This window comes from Mustelus asterias, chromosome 14 (assembly GCF_964213995.1).
Source record: "Mustelus asterias chromosome 14, sMusAst1.hap1.1, whole genome shotgun sequence".
Lineage (NCBI taxonomy): Eukaryota > Metazoa > Chordata > Chondrichthyes > Carcharhiniformes > Triakidae > Mustelus > Mustelus asterias.
This window is the reverse complement of record NC_135814.1, coordinates 9,036,303-9,051,976: the sequence shown is the minus strand read 5'-3', so window position 1 is coordinate 9,051,976 and position 15,674 is coordinate 9,036,303. Positions and strand designations below refer to the sequence as shown.

The 15,674-nt window shown below is 47.2% G+C and overlaps 1 protein-coding gene across 1 annotated transcript in view; it reads right to left on the bottom strand.

Moving 5' to 3' along the window:
* Window positions 1-15,674, bottom strand: part of adcy5 (adenylate cyclase 5) — a 340,470-nt gene that overhangs the window by 30,683 nt on the left and 294,113 nt on the right. The window contains exons 13-14 of the mRNA XM_078227862.1: window positions 4,828-4,944; window positions 1,125-1,289 (exon numbers count right to left, since the gene is read on the bottom strand). Of these exons, the coding sequence (XP_078083988.1) occupies window positions 1,125-1,289; window positions 4,828-4,944 (282 nt within the window). The remainder of the gene's footprint in view (window positions 1-1,124; window positions 1,290-4,827; window positions 4,945-15,674) is intronic.

Here is a 15,674-nt window from a genome sequence, read left to right as displayed (position 1 = left end):
TGACTAGGGGATTTTCACAGTAACTTCATTGCACTGTTAATGTAAGCCTTACTTGTGACTAATAAATAAACTTTACTTTATTACAGTTTCTTCTGGCTGGGGGACTGAGGGGTGGGTGGGGGCATGGGGGGGTTAGGGGAGCTCTAGAACCAGGGGACAGAGTCTCAGAATAAGGGCAGGATGTAGGGTTGGAGAGAGGGAAGGAGAGCTGGAAACTCAGCCCCAAAACCCCGTCAGCCAGTTCAACTCAATAAAATCTTTAAGGAAAATAAGTTGGGAGTTTAGAAATTTCAGCATCATCTGTGTGAAGATAAGAAGCAAAAAGTGTTCTTTTGCTAATCTCAGCTGAGATGTTTGGAACTGAGTGGAAGCTAAAATTTCTGATAGCCATTTTGGACTGAGATGAGGAGGAATTTCTTCACTCAGAGGATGGTGAATCTTTTTACCTCGCAAGTTTATCTGTAATGCACTGCGTACAAAGATTGTGAAAGCAGATACAAAATAGTGAATTCAAAAGAAATGGAAAAATTTACTATCGGAAAAGAGTCATAGAGGTTTACAGCATGGAAACAGGCCCTTCGGCCCAACTTGTCCATGCCGCCCTTTTTCTTAACCACTAGCTAGTACCAATTGCCTGCGTTTGGCCCATACCTCTCTATACCCATCTTACCCATGTAACTGTCTAAATGCTTTTTAAAAGACAAAATTGTACCCGCCTCAACTACTACCTCTGGCAGCTCGTTCCAGATACTCACCACTTTTTGTGTGAAAAAATTGCCCCTCTGGACCCTTTTGTATCTCTCCCCTCTCACCTTAAACCTATGCCCTCTAATTTTAGACTCCCCCACCTTTGGGAAAAGATGTTGACTATCTAGCTGATCTCATTATTTTATAGACCTCTATAAGGTCACCCCTAAGCCTCCTACGCTCCAGGCAAAAAAGTCCCAGCCTATCCAGCCTCTCCTTATAACTCAAACCATCAAGTCCCGGTAGCATCCTACTAAATCTTTTCAAGTAGGATTGACTGGATAAGCTTTGCAAAGAACCAACACTGGCTCAGTGCGTTGAATGGCCTCCTTTTGTGCAGAATCAGTCTACGACCTCTGAATCAGGCAAGAAGGTACCTCAGGGAAGTTACAGTTGGGTCGCTCCCCCTTGCAGAGTCCTGCCTCTAGGTCCAGACTGTAATTGGCGATGGAGTTGGCGATGTGACAGGCATTGACGAGGTCTGGGGTTGTGTTGTACTCCTCAGCCAAACAGCCGGGCAAATCCTGGGTGCTGCACACAAACTGGAGTGAAGAAACAAAGCAAAGCATCATAAGGTTACAGCATGAATCTATCTGAGTGGTGACTGCACTTTGCTCCACAGTTGTCTCCTCTCTTGCCCGCTCTATTTACCCTCTGTTGGGGTAGAATTGTCCAGACACCAGAAGGCCCTATTCTACCTAACTCTGTCTTCCATCCATTAGTTGAAAACATTTGGTACTAGTTTCTTCCTCAGCTGTGGTAAGATAATTCCTGGTCCTTATCTGAGTGGCACAGTGGTTAGCACTGCTGCCTCACAGCGCCAAGGACCCGAGTTCGATTCCCGGCTTGGGTCACTGTCTGTGTGGTGTTTGCACGTTCTCCCCATGTCTGCGTGGGTTTCCTCCGGGTGCTCTGGTTTCCTCCCACAATCCAAAGATGTGCGGGTTAGGTTGATTGGCCATGCTAAATTGCCGTTTAGTGTCAGAGGGATTAGCGGGGTAAATACGTGGGGCTACGGAGCTAGGGGCTGGGTGGGATTGTGGTCGGTGCAGACTCGATGGGCCGAATGGCCTCCTTCTACACTGTAGGAATTCTATGATTCTATCTAGCGTTCACACCTACACTCACACTCAGCAAGAGTCCATGAACAGGGATCAGAAGCATGAGTGCTGGTGTCTGAGGCCAGACACAACACCTGAGTTGTTAGCTTCCGAATTTGTAATTCATTCTTGGGATGTGGGCATTTGCTGGCGAGGCTTACTGCTGCTACACCTCATCTGATTGGAGAAGACGATCAGGCAAGATCTATGGGTGGCATGGTGGCACAATGGTTAGCACTGCTGCCTCACAGCGCCAGGGACCCGGGTTCGATTCCCGGCTTGGATCACTGTTTGTGCGGGGTTTACACATTCTCCCTTAATCTGCGTGGGATTCCTCCGGGTGCTCCGGTTTCCTCCCACTGTCCAAAGATGTGCGGGTTAGGTGACTTGGCCATGCTAAATTGCCTCTTAGTATTAGGGGGACTAGCTAGGGTAAATGCATGGGTTTGTGGGGATAGGGCCTGGGTGGGATTGTGGTCGGTGCAGACTCGATGAGCCAAATAGCCTCCTTCTGCACTGGAGGATTCTATGATTCTATGCATGTTCTCCCTGTGTCTGCGTTGGTTTCTTCCGGGTGCTCCAGTTTCTTCCCACAGTGCTGGTTAGGTGGGTTCGCCATGGTCAATTGATCATTGGTGTCCAAAGATGCGTAGGATAGGGGGATTCGCGGGGTAAATGAGTGGGGTACGGGGATAGAGCGGTGGGTGGACCTTGGTAAGATGCTCTGTTGGAGAGTCGGTGCAGACCTGATGGGCCGAATGGCCTCCTTCTGCACTGTTGGGATTCTATGAAGATGCAAACCGGCTTCTCATTGGTTATCACCTGTTAATCACTTGGTTGTAAAAGCGAAACTCACCCCCTCATGAATGAGTTAATATGAGAGGTTAGTTTGAGTTTGTATATATATATATATATATATATATCTAAAGGCAAACTAACCACAGGGGGAGATGAGGAGAAGTTTATTTGCACAGAGTTGTGATCGGGAACTCACTACCTGAAGGAGGTTCAATAATAACTTTCCAAAGGAAATTAGACAAGTAGTTAAAATGAAAAATACACAGGGCTGCGTTGATAGAGCAGGAGCGAGTCAGAGTAATTGGCTGGCTCCTTTATAAAGCCATCACAGGCACATGGGCTGAATAGCCTCGTTCTGTGCAATGCATTTCCCCTGTATCAACAAAGAACAAAGAAAATTACAGCACAGGAACAGGCCCTTTGGCCCTCCAAGCCTGCACCGACCATGCTGCCTGACTGAACTAAAACCCCCTACCCTTCCGGGGACCATATCCCTCCATTCCCTATTCATGTATTTGTCAAGACGCCCCTTAAAAGTCACTATATCTGCTTCCACTACCTCCCCCGTCAGCGAGTTCCAGGCACCCACCACCCTCTGTGTTAAAAACTTGCCTCGTACATCTCCTTTAAACCTTGCCCCTCGCACCTTAAACCTATGCCTCCTAGAAATTGACTCTTCCACCCTGGGAAAAACACAGGATCCTAGCTGGGAGGAATTAGAGCCCGACATGGGAATTCCAGTAACATCTGGAGAGATGCCCTCGATTACATGGGATACTGGAAGAGGTCATTGACCCAGACAGCACCAGGGAGCTGGAATAAGATCAGTCAGGATGAAATCAGTAACACGAGGAGGGGATGTGGGGGGTGTCTGAGAGGAATTAATGACCCCCGGCATTAAGAGGAGTCTGAATTAATACTGGATGAAATACGGTCCTTCAGAGGCCCCGAGGGGCTGAGTGTTGTATTGTCCTCATTGTGTGCTAATCCTACTCCCAATTATTTCTCAATGTCTGCAATCCTGGGTCCTTAGAGCACTCACTCTTCCAAAAGAGAAGTTAAGCGACAGTACATGAAAGACTTAGATTTATATAGCACCTCTTATTGCTTCAGGACATGCCAAAGTGCGTTAAAACTAATGAAGTAGTTTTGAAGTGCAGTAGCTGTTGTTATGCAATATTCTTTGAGCTATTCTCGGCCTAACACATTCTGTACCTGTGTTATCCTGGGTCGAACACACTCTGTACCTGTGTTGTCCTGTGCCTAACACACTCCATACTGTGTTATCCTGTGTCTAACACATTCCATACTGTGTTATCCTGTGTCTAACACACTCCATACTGTGTTATCCTGGGTCTAACACATTCCATAAAGTATTATCCTGTGTCTAACTCGCTCCATACTGTGTTATCCTGTGTCTAACGCGCTCCATACTGTGTTATCCTGTGTCTAACAGACTCCATAGTCTGTGTTATGCTGTGTCTAACACGCTCCATACTGTGTTATCCTGTGTCTAACAGACTCCGTACTCTGTGTTCTCCTGTGTCTAACACACTCCATACTGTGTTATCCTCTGTCGAACACATTCCGTACTGTGCTATCCTGTGTCTAACACACTCTGTACTCTGTGTTATCCTGTGTCTAACGCACTCTGTACTCTGTGTTATCCTGTGTCTAACATGCTCCATACTGTGTTATCCTGTGTCTAACAGACTCCATAGTCTGTGTTATGCTGTGTCTAACACGCTCCATACTGTGTTATCCTGTGTCTAACAGACTCCGTACTCTGTGTTATCCTGTGTCTAACAGACTCCGTACTCTGTGTTATCCTGTGTCTAACAGACTCCGTACTCTGTGTTATCCTGTGTCTAACACACTCTGTACTCTGTGTTATCCTGTGTCGAACACATTCCGTACTGTGTTATCCTGTGTCTAACACACTCTGTACTCTGTGTTATCCTGTGTCTATCATGCTCCATACTGTGTTATCCTGTGGATAACACTCTCTGTACTGTGTTATCCTGTGTGTAATGCACTCTGTATCCTGGGTTATCCTGCGTTGAACACATTCCATACCCTGGATTATCCCGGGTCTGATGATGGAGTACCCCTTTCCCATTATTTATAATGGGAGTAGCCTGCTGTAAAACAACGCTCGCACCTCACAACGGACTCCACCTACCATGTTGACAAACGCAGACAGGAACACCAGTGAGATGGTGAACACCCCAACAATCGTGCTGTTTAACTTCGATTGGACGATCTTCTTTGACAATTGCTGCAGTGGGCGGGGGAAGAGCTGGAGGGGAGCAAGAGAAGGATGGAGATTTTAATTGTGTAAAGTGGAGGTTTCAAAACTATCCACAGCCGACTGTGTTTGACACGGTTACAGAATCAACGATCCCAAATTCAGTGCACTTCATCAGGTGCGACTGCCAAGCTCTCACCATTTCCCACGTAACGTGTTCCCCAGTGAATCTCACGCCGACACCCTCTGCGGAATGTTCTCCCACCTCCTGACACGTACGGTGTGTTCCCTGGGGAAATTCACTCCCACACTCTCACTGTGTAAATGGGTTTGAGATTCAGATCAGCCCCAATCTAACTGAATGGTACAGAACGGGCTTGAGGGGTTGAATGGCTTCCTCCTGTTCCAGTGCCCCTATCTCCCTCTGTCAGCCATTTTAACCATTTCTGTTTGCCCCTACCTTCACACACATGCCTGCAACAACGCAGTGAACGAATTCGGAGAACTTTACACAGACCTGAGCGTGAAGTAAACAAGTCGGTGATCTAGCTGTGCGCTGTGACATTCACAACCAAAGACACTAGGATGGATAATGGGTACCAGACTGGAAATCGTCTATAATGGGTCAGAACTAATGTAATTCACTGCCGGTGAGGAGAGACTGTCTGTAAAAAGAAAACAAATTCACAGCCTTTGAGCCGCAAGGTAAGGGCGAAATAAGTTGACTGGAGAAGGAAGGAGGTTTGGAAGAATTTTCAGTAAAAGCAGTCAGGAATTTTTTTAAACTGGCTGAATTCAGACAGTAAAGCTCACTCCCCTAGGCTGGAACTTTCTATCCGTTGACGCCGGTGAGATCTTCTGGTCCTGCCGATGGCGCACCCCCACCGCGGGTTTCATGGTGGTGAGGGGTGCGTTCAACAGGAATCCCCATTGACAATGGCAGAACCAAGAGATCCCACCGCCAGCCGATGCCGGGCTGCCTCTGTTGCTGCGAAACAGGCAGCGAGTTGTACAGAAAATCCCGCCCATTGTATCTGTCAGGGAAAAGGGTTACCTTTAACACAATAAAAATCAGCGAGAGACCCAAAAACAAAACCAAAACAAAATGTCTACTCTTAGATGTGATTCTGTGACTGGGCAGCACTTGTTGAACAATCCTAAGTGTGCTAACAGCTGCATTAACTACCAATTTAAGATAATCAGTCAAGCTTATAACCAGCTTATGACCTGCTAGAAACAACATACATTCCATGCAGGGACCCACTTGCTACAAACAGAAAGTACAAGTTCAAGTCTTGCACCTTTCTTGAATTATCCATGAACTTGGGGAGCTTATAGTTCCCCGTTGCCTTCTCCATGGCAATGCCTCAACCAATCAAGAGTTGACTTGCCAACCAATCAGCACGCTATTTTCCTGGAGAATAAATTGCTGTAATCATTTGAAATTTGGCATTCTTGTGTTTGTCCTGATGAGTGCAAGATGAAAAGCTTTGGCAACACGTCTCTCAGCAATATTCAAATTCTGTAGTACCGAGTAACTTTACAACAGTACCTTACATTTATAACACAATAAAGTGATGGGGTAGACAGTGGCATAGCGGTATTGTCAATTCAATTCCTCAGAGTGCTTTAGATACAAAGTCAGAATCCAGAGTGTCAGTAGACCTGTCACTCCTCAATATATACACAGGTGTGACTCCTTGATTGGGCAGGTAATTATTACCTCAGTCAGGGAACATTTTTTCCCCAACCAAATAAACAAAATCAAATTAACTTAGGGACAACTCAAAAAGGGCAGCTCCCCAAAAGGAGGGGAACCGCCCGAAACAAAAGACAAAGCAGAAAGGAAACTTAAAACATCAAATTAAAAGGTGATTAAAGGGATCAATAATACACCCCCTGTCCCTGCAGTGCCCAGTGGGCACGGAAGGCATCAACAGTGCCCTCGGACACTGCATGCTCCCTTTCCAGGGACTCCCGGCTGCTAATGTAGCCGCAGTAGAGCGGCAGATAGTCGGGTTGGATGACCCCCTCGATTGCCCGCCGCCTGGACCTGTAGATGACATGCCTTGCCAGACCCAGGAGCAGGTTCACGAGGAGTTCCTCCCCCTTCCCCGCCCCCCCTCCGCACCAGGTGCCCGTAGGTCAGGAGCGTGGTGGTACCGCAATCAGGGAGCTCATACTCCAAGAGGCCAATCTCATGGGGCATCGGTGAGGTCATTACACTCCTGTCCTTATCTTCTGAATAGTCCCTGGCACCTTTTACATCTATTGGAGAGTGGCCTCTGTTAATCATCTTATCCAAAGTATAGTTTGTTAGCCAACTAAGTACCGCCCAATTTCTCTCTATCCTCCACACTGGGATCATGAGCATTTCCTTGGAATGGCTGCACTGAACAAATTATAATCTGTCTCACAAACTGAATTGGAGACTTTCTCAACCTCAATTCTTAACCCTAGGAGGTCTTTTACATTTGCCTGAGAGAGCTGACCGCGTTTTGTTCTTAATGTCTCATTCAAAATTGGCACCTCTGACAGTACAGCACTCCCTCAGCGCAAGCAGTACAGCGTCAGCCAGCATGAGACATGAGGCCTCAATATTCTGACTCAGGGAAGAGTGTTACACACAGAAGCTACAGTTCAGTTTGGAGTCCATAAAATTCCTACAGCCCCAAATCATTTTCTTTGAACATTTTCATTTATAAATAACGCACATTATTGGAGATGGATGAAAAAAGTATCTTCGAGTGTGGGTGGGACACTTGGAGGCAGGAGGGTCATGCAGTGAACTTCCAGCAACAGTCCAACAAGAGTTGGCAACCCTAGTTGTCATTGTTCTTATTGTGCTAAGTGGGCCTCAGCAAAACTTCCAAGTTTGCTCACTCGGCATAAAGAGTTTTGTGTTCAGAATGAACCGTCTCAGTGTCCCACTGAGCGCAGGGAACGTTAATTTTTCCATTGTTGTTTTAATCTGGAGTGTGCTGCGAGAAGCGGGGGGTACGAGCAGGTCCAATAGTAACTTTCAAAAGGGAACTGGATAAACAGAGGGAGAGAACGTTGCAGAGCTATGGAGAGAGGGAAGGCAGGGTGTAGCTAAGTGGATGGTTCTTTCAAGGGAAGGGTTGAGTAGTGGGGAGACAATGACCTATTGGTATTATCGCTAGACTATTAATCCAGAAACTCAGCTAATGTTCTGGGAACCCGGGTTCGAATCCCGCCACGGCAGATGGTGGAATTTGAACTCAATAAAATATAACTGGAATTAAGGATCTACTGATGACCATGAAGCCATTGCTGAATGTCAGAAAAATCCATCTGGTTCACTAATGTCCTTTAGGGAAGGAAATCTACTGTCCTTACCTGGTCTGGCCTACATGTGACTCTAGAGCCACAGCAATGTAGTTGACTCTGAACTGCGCTCCAAGGGCAACTAGGGATGGGCAACGCCCATGTCCCACAAATAAATATAAACAAATGAGGAACTTGACTATTTCAACACACCTGAATACCTTCTCACATTCTCCCCTCTGTAAACTGGAGGTCCGCCAAGACTCTGCTCACCGACCTACCTTATTTCCCGATTAAACAACGTCTCAGTTTTAAGATTCGCATCCTTGTTTTCAAATCTCTTCATGGCTTCAGTCCTCCATAATCTCCTCTTGTCCTTCCGACAAATCTCGTGCTCATCTAATCCTGGCCTACCAACATCCCCAGTTTTAGTCGCTCACCCGTTGGCGGCCGTGCCTTCAGCTATCAGCACCCTAAGCCCTCCTTAAGCCTCTCTCTGCCCCTCACCACCTTGCTTTCCCCCTTGCTTTGGCCAACCTTCGGGTCACGCACCCTAATATCTCCTGAATGAATGTGGCTTGGTGTATACAGATGCAGTTTAACAACACCAGGTTAAAGTCCAACAGGTTTATTTGGTAGCAAAAGCCCCTTTTGCTACCAAATAAACCTGTTGGACTTTAACCTGGTGTTGTTAAACTTCTTACTGTGTTTACCCCAGTCCAACGTCATGTATACAGATGCACCACAGAAAGCATTCTTTCTGGTTGTATCACAGCTTGGTATGGCTCCTGCTCTGCCCAAGACCGCAAGGAACTACAAAAGGTCGTGAATGTCGCCCAATCCATCACGCAAACCAGCCTCCCATCCATTGACTCTGTCTATACTTCCTGCTGCCTCGGCAAAGCAGCCAGCATAATTAAGGACCACACGCACCCCGGACATTCTCTCTTCCACCTTCTTCCGTCAGGAAAAAGATACAAAAGTCTGAGGTCACGTACCAACCAACTCAAGAACAGCTTCGTCCCTCCTGCCATCAGACTTTTGAATGGACCTACCTCGCATTAAGTTGATCTTTCTCTACATCCGAGCTATGACTGTAACGCTACATTCTGCACTCTCTCGTTTCCTTCTCTATGAACGGTATGCTTTGTCTGTATAGCGCGCAAGAAACAATACTTTTCACTGTATGCTAATACATGTGACAACAATAAATCAAATCAAATCAAAATCAAAATATAACACTTCCCTGAGGCGACTTGGGACTTTCTATTATGAACAGCTGTTTCTTAATACCAGTTAGTCACCAATCAGCACCCTTTTCTCCTGCAGTGTAAATTGCTGTGATTGTTTGAATTTTAGTACTCTTGCATTTGTCCTGCTGAGTACAAGACAAAACGTTTCAGCAACACACCTCTCTATTCAAGTGTTAGTAAGTAGGGTGGCACAGCGGTACGGTGGTGGGCGCTGCAGCCTCACAGTGCCAGGAACCCGGGTTCGATTCTGGCTTGGGTCACTGTCTGTGCAGAGTCTGCACGTTCTCCCCGTGTCTGCGTGGGTTTCCTCCGGGAGTTCCGGTTTCCTCCCACAGTCCGAAAGACGTGCTGGTTAGGTGCATTGGCCATGCTAAATTCTCCCTCAGTGTACCCGAACAGGCGCCGGAGTGTGACGACTGGGGGATTTTCACAGTAACTTCATTGCAGTGTTAATGTTAGTCTACTTGTAACACTAATAAATAAAATAAACTTTACTGCGGCCATGAAAAGTACTCTTGTAATGCAAGGCATTTCCTTTTTGGACTGGAGGGGGGCACGGAGTGAATCGGGGGTGGGGTTTGAGGCAGAGAGGGCCGAGGGAGAGAGAGGAAACACATCGGGCAACGTGGCTTTAATGCACCTCTGCTGACTAGCACACCCCTGTTTGCTGCTCCTATTTTAGCCTCAGTCATATTGGGTGAGTCATATTGCAGTCAGCTATTATGTAAGCTTTATTACTAATTCAGAGTAAACTCTCGCTCCAGCAACACGCGGCTTGTCCTAAATATGTACCAGAACATGACTGCACAGATTGTGCATTTTTAATTGCAGCTGTGCACTGCATGGCACCCACTAGATTACCATTAAATAGAATAGAATCTTGTTGAATTGAATTGGAATTTATGTGCCGTCCTATCTGCCCTTTGCTCGATCCTGTTCTCTCTGGTGGTGAGGGGACAGAGTGTGGTTGGGGATAACCGCAATAGGCAACAGCTTGAATTTGCCACTGATGAGGGCGGTACGGTGGCACAGTGGTTCACACTGCTGCCCTCACAGCGCCAGGGACCCGAGTTCAATCCCGGCCTCGGGTAGCTGTCTGTGTGGAGTTTGCACATTCTCACCATGTCTGCATGGGTTTCCCCCGGGTACTCCAGTTTTCCACCCACACTCCACAGATGTGAGGTTGATTGGCCGTGCTAAATTGACCCTAATGTCAGGGGGATTAGCAGGATAAATGAGGGTTACGGGTATAGGGCCTGGGTGGGATTATGGTCGGTACAGACTCGATGGGCCAAATGGCCTCTTTCTGTACTGTAAGGATTCTATGATTAAAAAGGTCCACTGAAAACAAGGTAGAGGAGTCCAAAGGTTCGGCTCCCTCCCTGGAACTTTGAATTGACAGGACATGAAGGTAGCCTCGGGGCGATGGGAGTAGTTTGAAGGTAGCCTCGGGGCGATGGGAGTGAACAGAATTCCCACTCACCTGAAGAAGGGGCTCAGAGCCTCGAAAGCTTGTGTGGCTTTTGCTACCAAATAAACCTGTTGGACTTTAACCTGGTGTTGTTAAACTTCTTACTGTGTTTACCCCAGTCCAACGCCGGCATCTCCACATCTCCACTTCAAATCCCACCATGGGGGGAAATACTTTTTCCGGCCATTTCCGGATCAGCCCGAGTAAGATAAGCGTGGATTGTCAGGCAAAGTGTCAAACGCGGCAGAACGGAGGCGGAATTCATACAGTCAAGAAGGAAGAAAGAATTTCCATTTCCACAATGCTCTTCCGATGTCCCCAGAGCACTTCGCAACCAATGAAGTACTTCTGAAGTTTAGTGGCCGTTGGAGGGACCAATTTGTGCACAGCAAGCTCCCATAAGCTGCAGAGAGAAATGATTTGTCTGTAATTGAGGTTGGATGAGGGTGCAAATATAGGTCCGAACACTGGGGAGAACATAATTGCTCTTTTTAAAAATAATGCCACGGGGTCTTTCACGCCCACCTGGAGAGCGAACAAGACTTCGGTTTAACATCTTGTCTGAAAGGCCGCACCTGTGATGGTGCACGGGAGGCCTACACTTACCCTCAGCACCTCTGAATTAATGAGGGAAAGATTTAACCAGGTTACGATTAAGTTTCAGCTGAGGTGTTCTTTATCAATGTGCCTGCCAACACTGTCTTCAGCTACAGGTGCAAGAGCAGTGCAACAAGAGAAAGAGCCTGCATGGCCTCCGGAAAGAAAATGGAAGGGTTGAATAAAGGATTCAATTTGCCAAGAAACGTGACTTCAATCTTTTTTTCTTAGATTCTAAGCAAGAACCCGAGGCCAAAGGGGTTCAATTATCAGAGACAGTTGCATGAACTATGTGGTAACGTGGCCCCTTTAAGGGATGGATCCTTTGAAGGCCATGTGATCGGGCCGGATCACATGGAGAGGTCGGACGGGATGTGGAGCCAATCGGGAGCAAGGGCGCACGTGCTGGGAAGGAAAGGAACGTTAGCTGGAGCCAGGGAAGAGAGTAGACTGTGTTGCAGTTCTGTCAGACTCTTATCCTGTATATATATTATGTGAACTAATCATAGAATCCCTACAGTGCAGAAGGAAGCCATTTGGCCCATCGAATCTGCACCGACCACAATCCCACCCAGGCTCTATCCCCATAACCCCATGCTAGTCCCCCTGGCACTAAGGGGCAATTTAGCATGGCCAATCCACCTAACCAGTACATTTTTGGACGGTGGGAGGAAACCAGAGCACCCGGAGGAAACCCACGCAGACACGGGGAGAACGTGGAGACTTCACACAGACAGTGACCCAAGCCGGGAATTGAACCCGGGTCCCTGGCGCTGTGAGGCAGCAGTGCTGACAACTGTGGCACCATGCCACCCTAAATAAACAGTTCCCTGTTGAAGCCACAACAAGTCACCTTCAAATTTACTACATGCGAGGAGATTTGATTTATTATTATTGTCAGATGTATTGGGATATCGTGAAAAGCATTGTTTCTTGTGCGCTATACAGACAAAGCATACCATTCATAGAGTAAACGAGAGTAAGATAGAATTAGAGGATATGCTGGGGACAGTTCGCAAAAGTCGCCTCGTTCCAGCGCTATCGTGAACAAAGATGTAATTCCCATTCTTGTTTCTAAATCCCTCCATGGTCTTGTTCTGCTTTCCCTATCTCTGAAATCCAAACCCACTGCCCTCCGAACTTAGTCAACTCTGGTCAATTTTTTAAAAATGTATTCTTCCATCCGATGTGGGTGTCGCTGGCAAGGCCAGCATTTATTGCCCATCCCTAATTGCCCTTGAAATGAGTGTCTCGCTCAGGCCATTCCAGAGGGCGGTTGCTGTGGCTCTGGAGTCACATGTAGGCCAGACCAGGTAAGGACGGCAGATTTCCTTCCCGAAAGGACATTAGTGAACCAGATGGGTTTTTAACGATGATGGTTTCATGGTCATCACTACTGAGTCCAGCTTTATATTCCAGATTTATTAATTCATTGAATTCTTAAAACTCCTTCTTCAGAATGGCCTTTTTAACAATATTCGTTCATGTGATGCTGGCTGGGCCTGAGGGCATTAAAGAGTCAACCACATTGCTGTGGCTCTGGAGTCACATGTAGGCCAGACCGGGTAAAAAAGGCAGATTTCCTTTCCTAAGGGACACTAGATGATCATTTTTACAACAATAACTATTTATTGATTACAATTCAGCCTTCAATATTATTATCTATGATTCTATGATTAAGGCCCTTAAATGGTCGATTATGGATCATTTAAGGGCTAATTCCTCCACCACTGGAGTTAACCCAGCTGCAGATGGCCCTATCACCATAGAATGATAGCTTGTCACCTCTGGAGCTGGGGAATGCATCCCTCTATCAAATAACAAGTCTCACAACACCAGGTTAAAGTCCAACAGGTCTTTTTGGAACCACGAGCTTTCGGAGCGCTGCTCCTTCATCAATTGAGTCACTCACCTGGTAAAGGAGCAGCGCTCCGAAAGCTCGTGGTTCCAAATATTCACAATCTACTGACTATGAAACCATTGTAGATTGTCGGAAAAACCCATCTGGTTCACTAATGTCATTTAGGGAAGGAAATCTGCTGTTCTTACCCGGTCTGGCCTACATGTGACTCAAGAGCCACAGCAATGTGGTTTTCTCTCAACTGCCCTCCAAGGACAACTGGGGATGGGCAATAAATGTTGGCCAGCCAGTGACGTACCGGTCTCATGAATGAATTAAAAAAAACCTGTTGGACTTTAGCCTGGTATTGTGAGACAGCTTACTGTGCCCACCCCAGTCCAATACCGGCATCTCCACATCATCCTTCGATCAAAGGTACCCAGTGCCTGATCGGGTGACTTGACGTGGGGAAGTGGGGGAGGGGCCTCGCTGAGAGCCACTCCTCCTGCCCTTGCTTCTGAACCACATGCAACCCTGTGCCCATAACTCGCACCCTGCAATCCCCCCCTGCACCCCATCACTTACCTTTCTCCTGGACCGCTCCACTCTGGGCCTTTGGGAAGTGTTCCCACGGCAACCATAATGGGCGTGAACCTGATGATGTCGCCGGCGATGGCCGGAGAGGATCAGAAATTGCGTTCTTGCCGGCAAGAACTGCGCCTTCCGGATCTTGAGGCCCCCCCCCCCCCTCCACCCTGTTGGCAACCTCACAGACGGCGAACGTGGGCTCAAGATCCCACCCCTCGAGTCATAGAGGTGTAGAGCACGGGAAAAGGCCCTTCGGCCCATCACATTTGTGCCGGCCAAAAACAAACCACCCAACTATTCTAATCCCATTTTCCAGCACTTGGCCCATAGCCTTGTGTGCCTTGGCACTGCACGTACACATTGAAATACTTCTTAAATGTTGTGAGGATTCCTGCCTCTACCACCCTTTCACGCAGTGAGATCCCGACTCCCACCACCCCCTGGATGAAAACATCCCTTCTGCACCATAACAATTCAGTGACAGGGTAGGAGTTAGAAGTATTTACAATAACAGGAATAATTTAGAACATAGAACATAGAAAAGCTACAGCACAAACAGGCCCTTCAGCCCACAAGTTGCGCCGAACATGTCCCTACCTACTAGGCTTACCTATAACCCTCTATCTTACTAACTTCCATGAACTTATCCAAAAGTCTCTTAAAGGACCCTATCAAATCCGCCTCCACCACCACTACCGGCAGCTGATTCTACGCACCCACCACCCTCCGAGTGAAAAACTTACCCCTAACATCTCCTCTGTACCTACTCCCCAGCACCCTAAACCCGTGACCTCTTGTGGCAACCATTTCAGCCCTGGGTAAAAGCCTCTGAGAATCCACTCTATCAATACCCCCCAACATCTTATACACCTCTATCAGGTCGCCTCTCATCCTTCGCCTCTCCAAGGAGAAAAGACCTAGCTCTCTTAACCTATCCTCATAAGGCATGCCACCTAATCCAGGCAACATCCTTGTAAATCTCCTCTGCACCCTTTCTATGGCTTCCACATCCTTTCTGTAATGAGGCGACCAGAACTGGGCACAGTACTCCAGGTGGGGTCTGACCAGGGTCCTATACAGCTGCAGCATTATCTCCCGATTTCTAAACTCAATTCCTCTATTGGTGAAGGCCAGTATTCCATACGCCTTCTTAACCACAGCCTCTACCTGCGAACGCTGCTTTGAGCGTCCTATGAACCCGGACCCCAAGATCCCTCTGTTCTTCCACACTGCCAAGCGTCTTACCCTTAATAATATATTCTTTCATCCTATTCGACCTGCCAAAATCAACCACAAACACACTTATCTGGGTTGAAGTCCATCTGCCACTTCTCCGCCCAGTCTTGCATCTTATCTATGTCTCGTTGCAACTGCTGACATCCCTCTACACTATCCACAACCCCACCAACCTTTGTGTCATCAGCAAACTGGCCAACCCATCCTTCCACTTCCTCATCCAGGTCATTTATAAAAATAAAATTTGTGCTGCTACTTTGGATGAAACTTTTCAGATAGTCGAGAGATGATGACAATTCCCCCACTCCAACCCCGCTACAATTCTTCCATGGGACGCAGACCTTCTTCAGGTTCCCGTGTGTAACGGCTAATTTCCACTCATTCGTTTCTTTTACTTTTGTCACATATTTTCAGGATTGAGTGAGACGGAGGATGAGTAATGAATCAAATATTAGTTCAACATGTCCACAAGGTTTCTCTGTTACAGGAAGTCCAAAGATTAAACTGC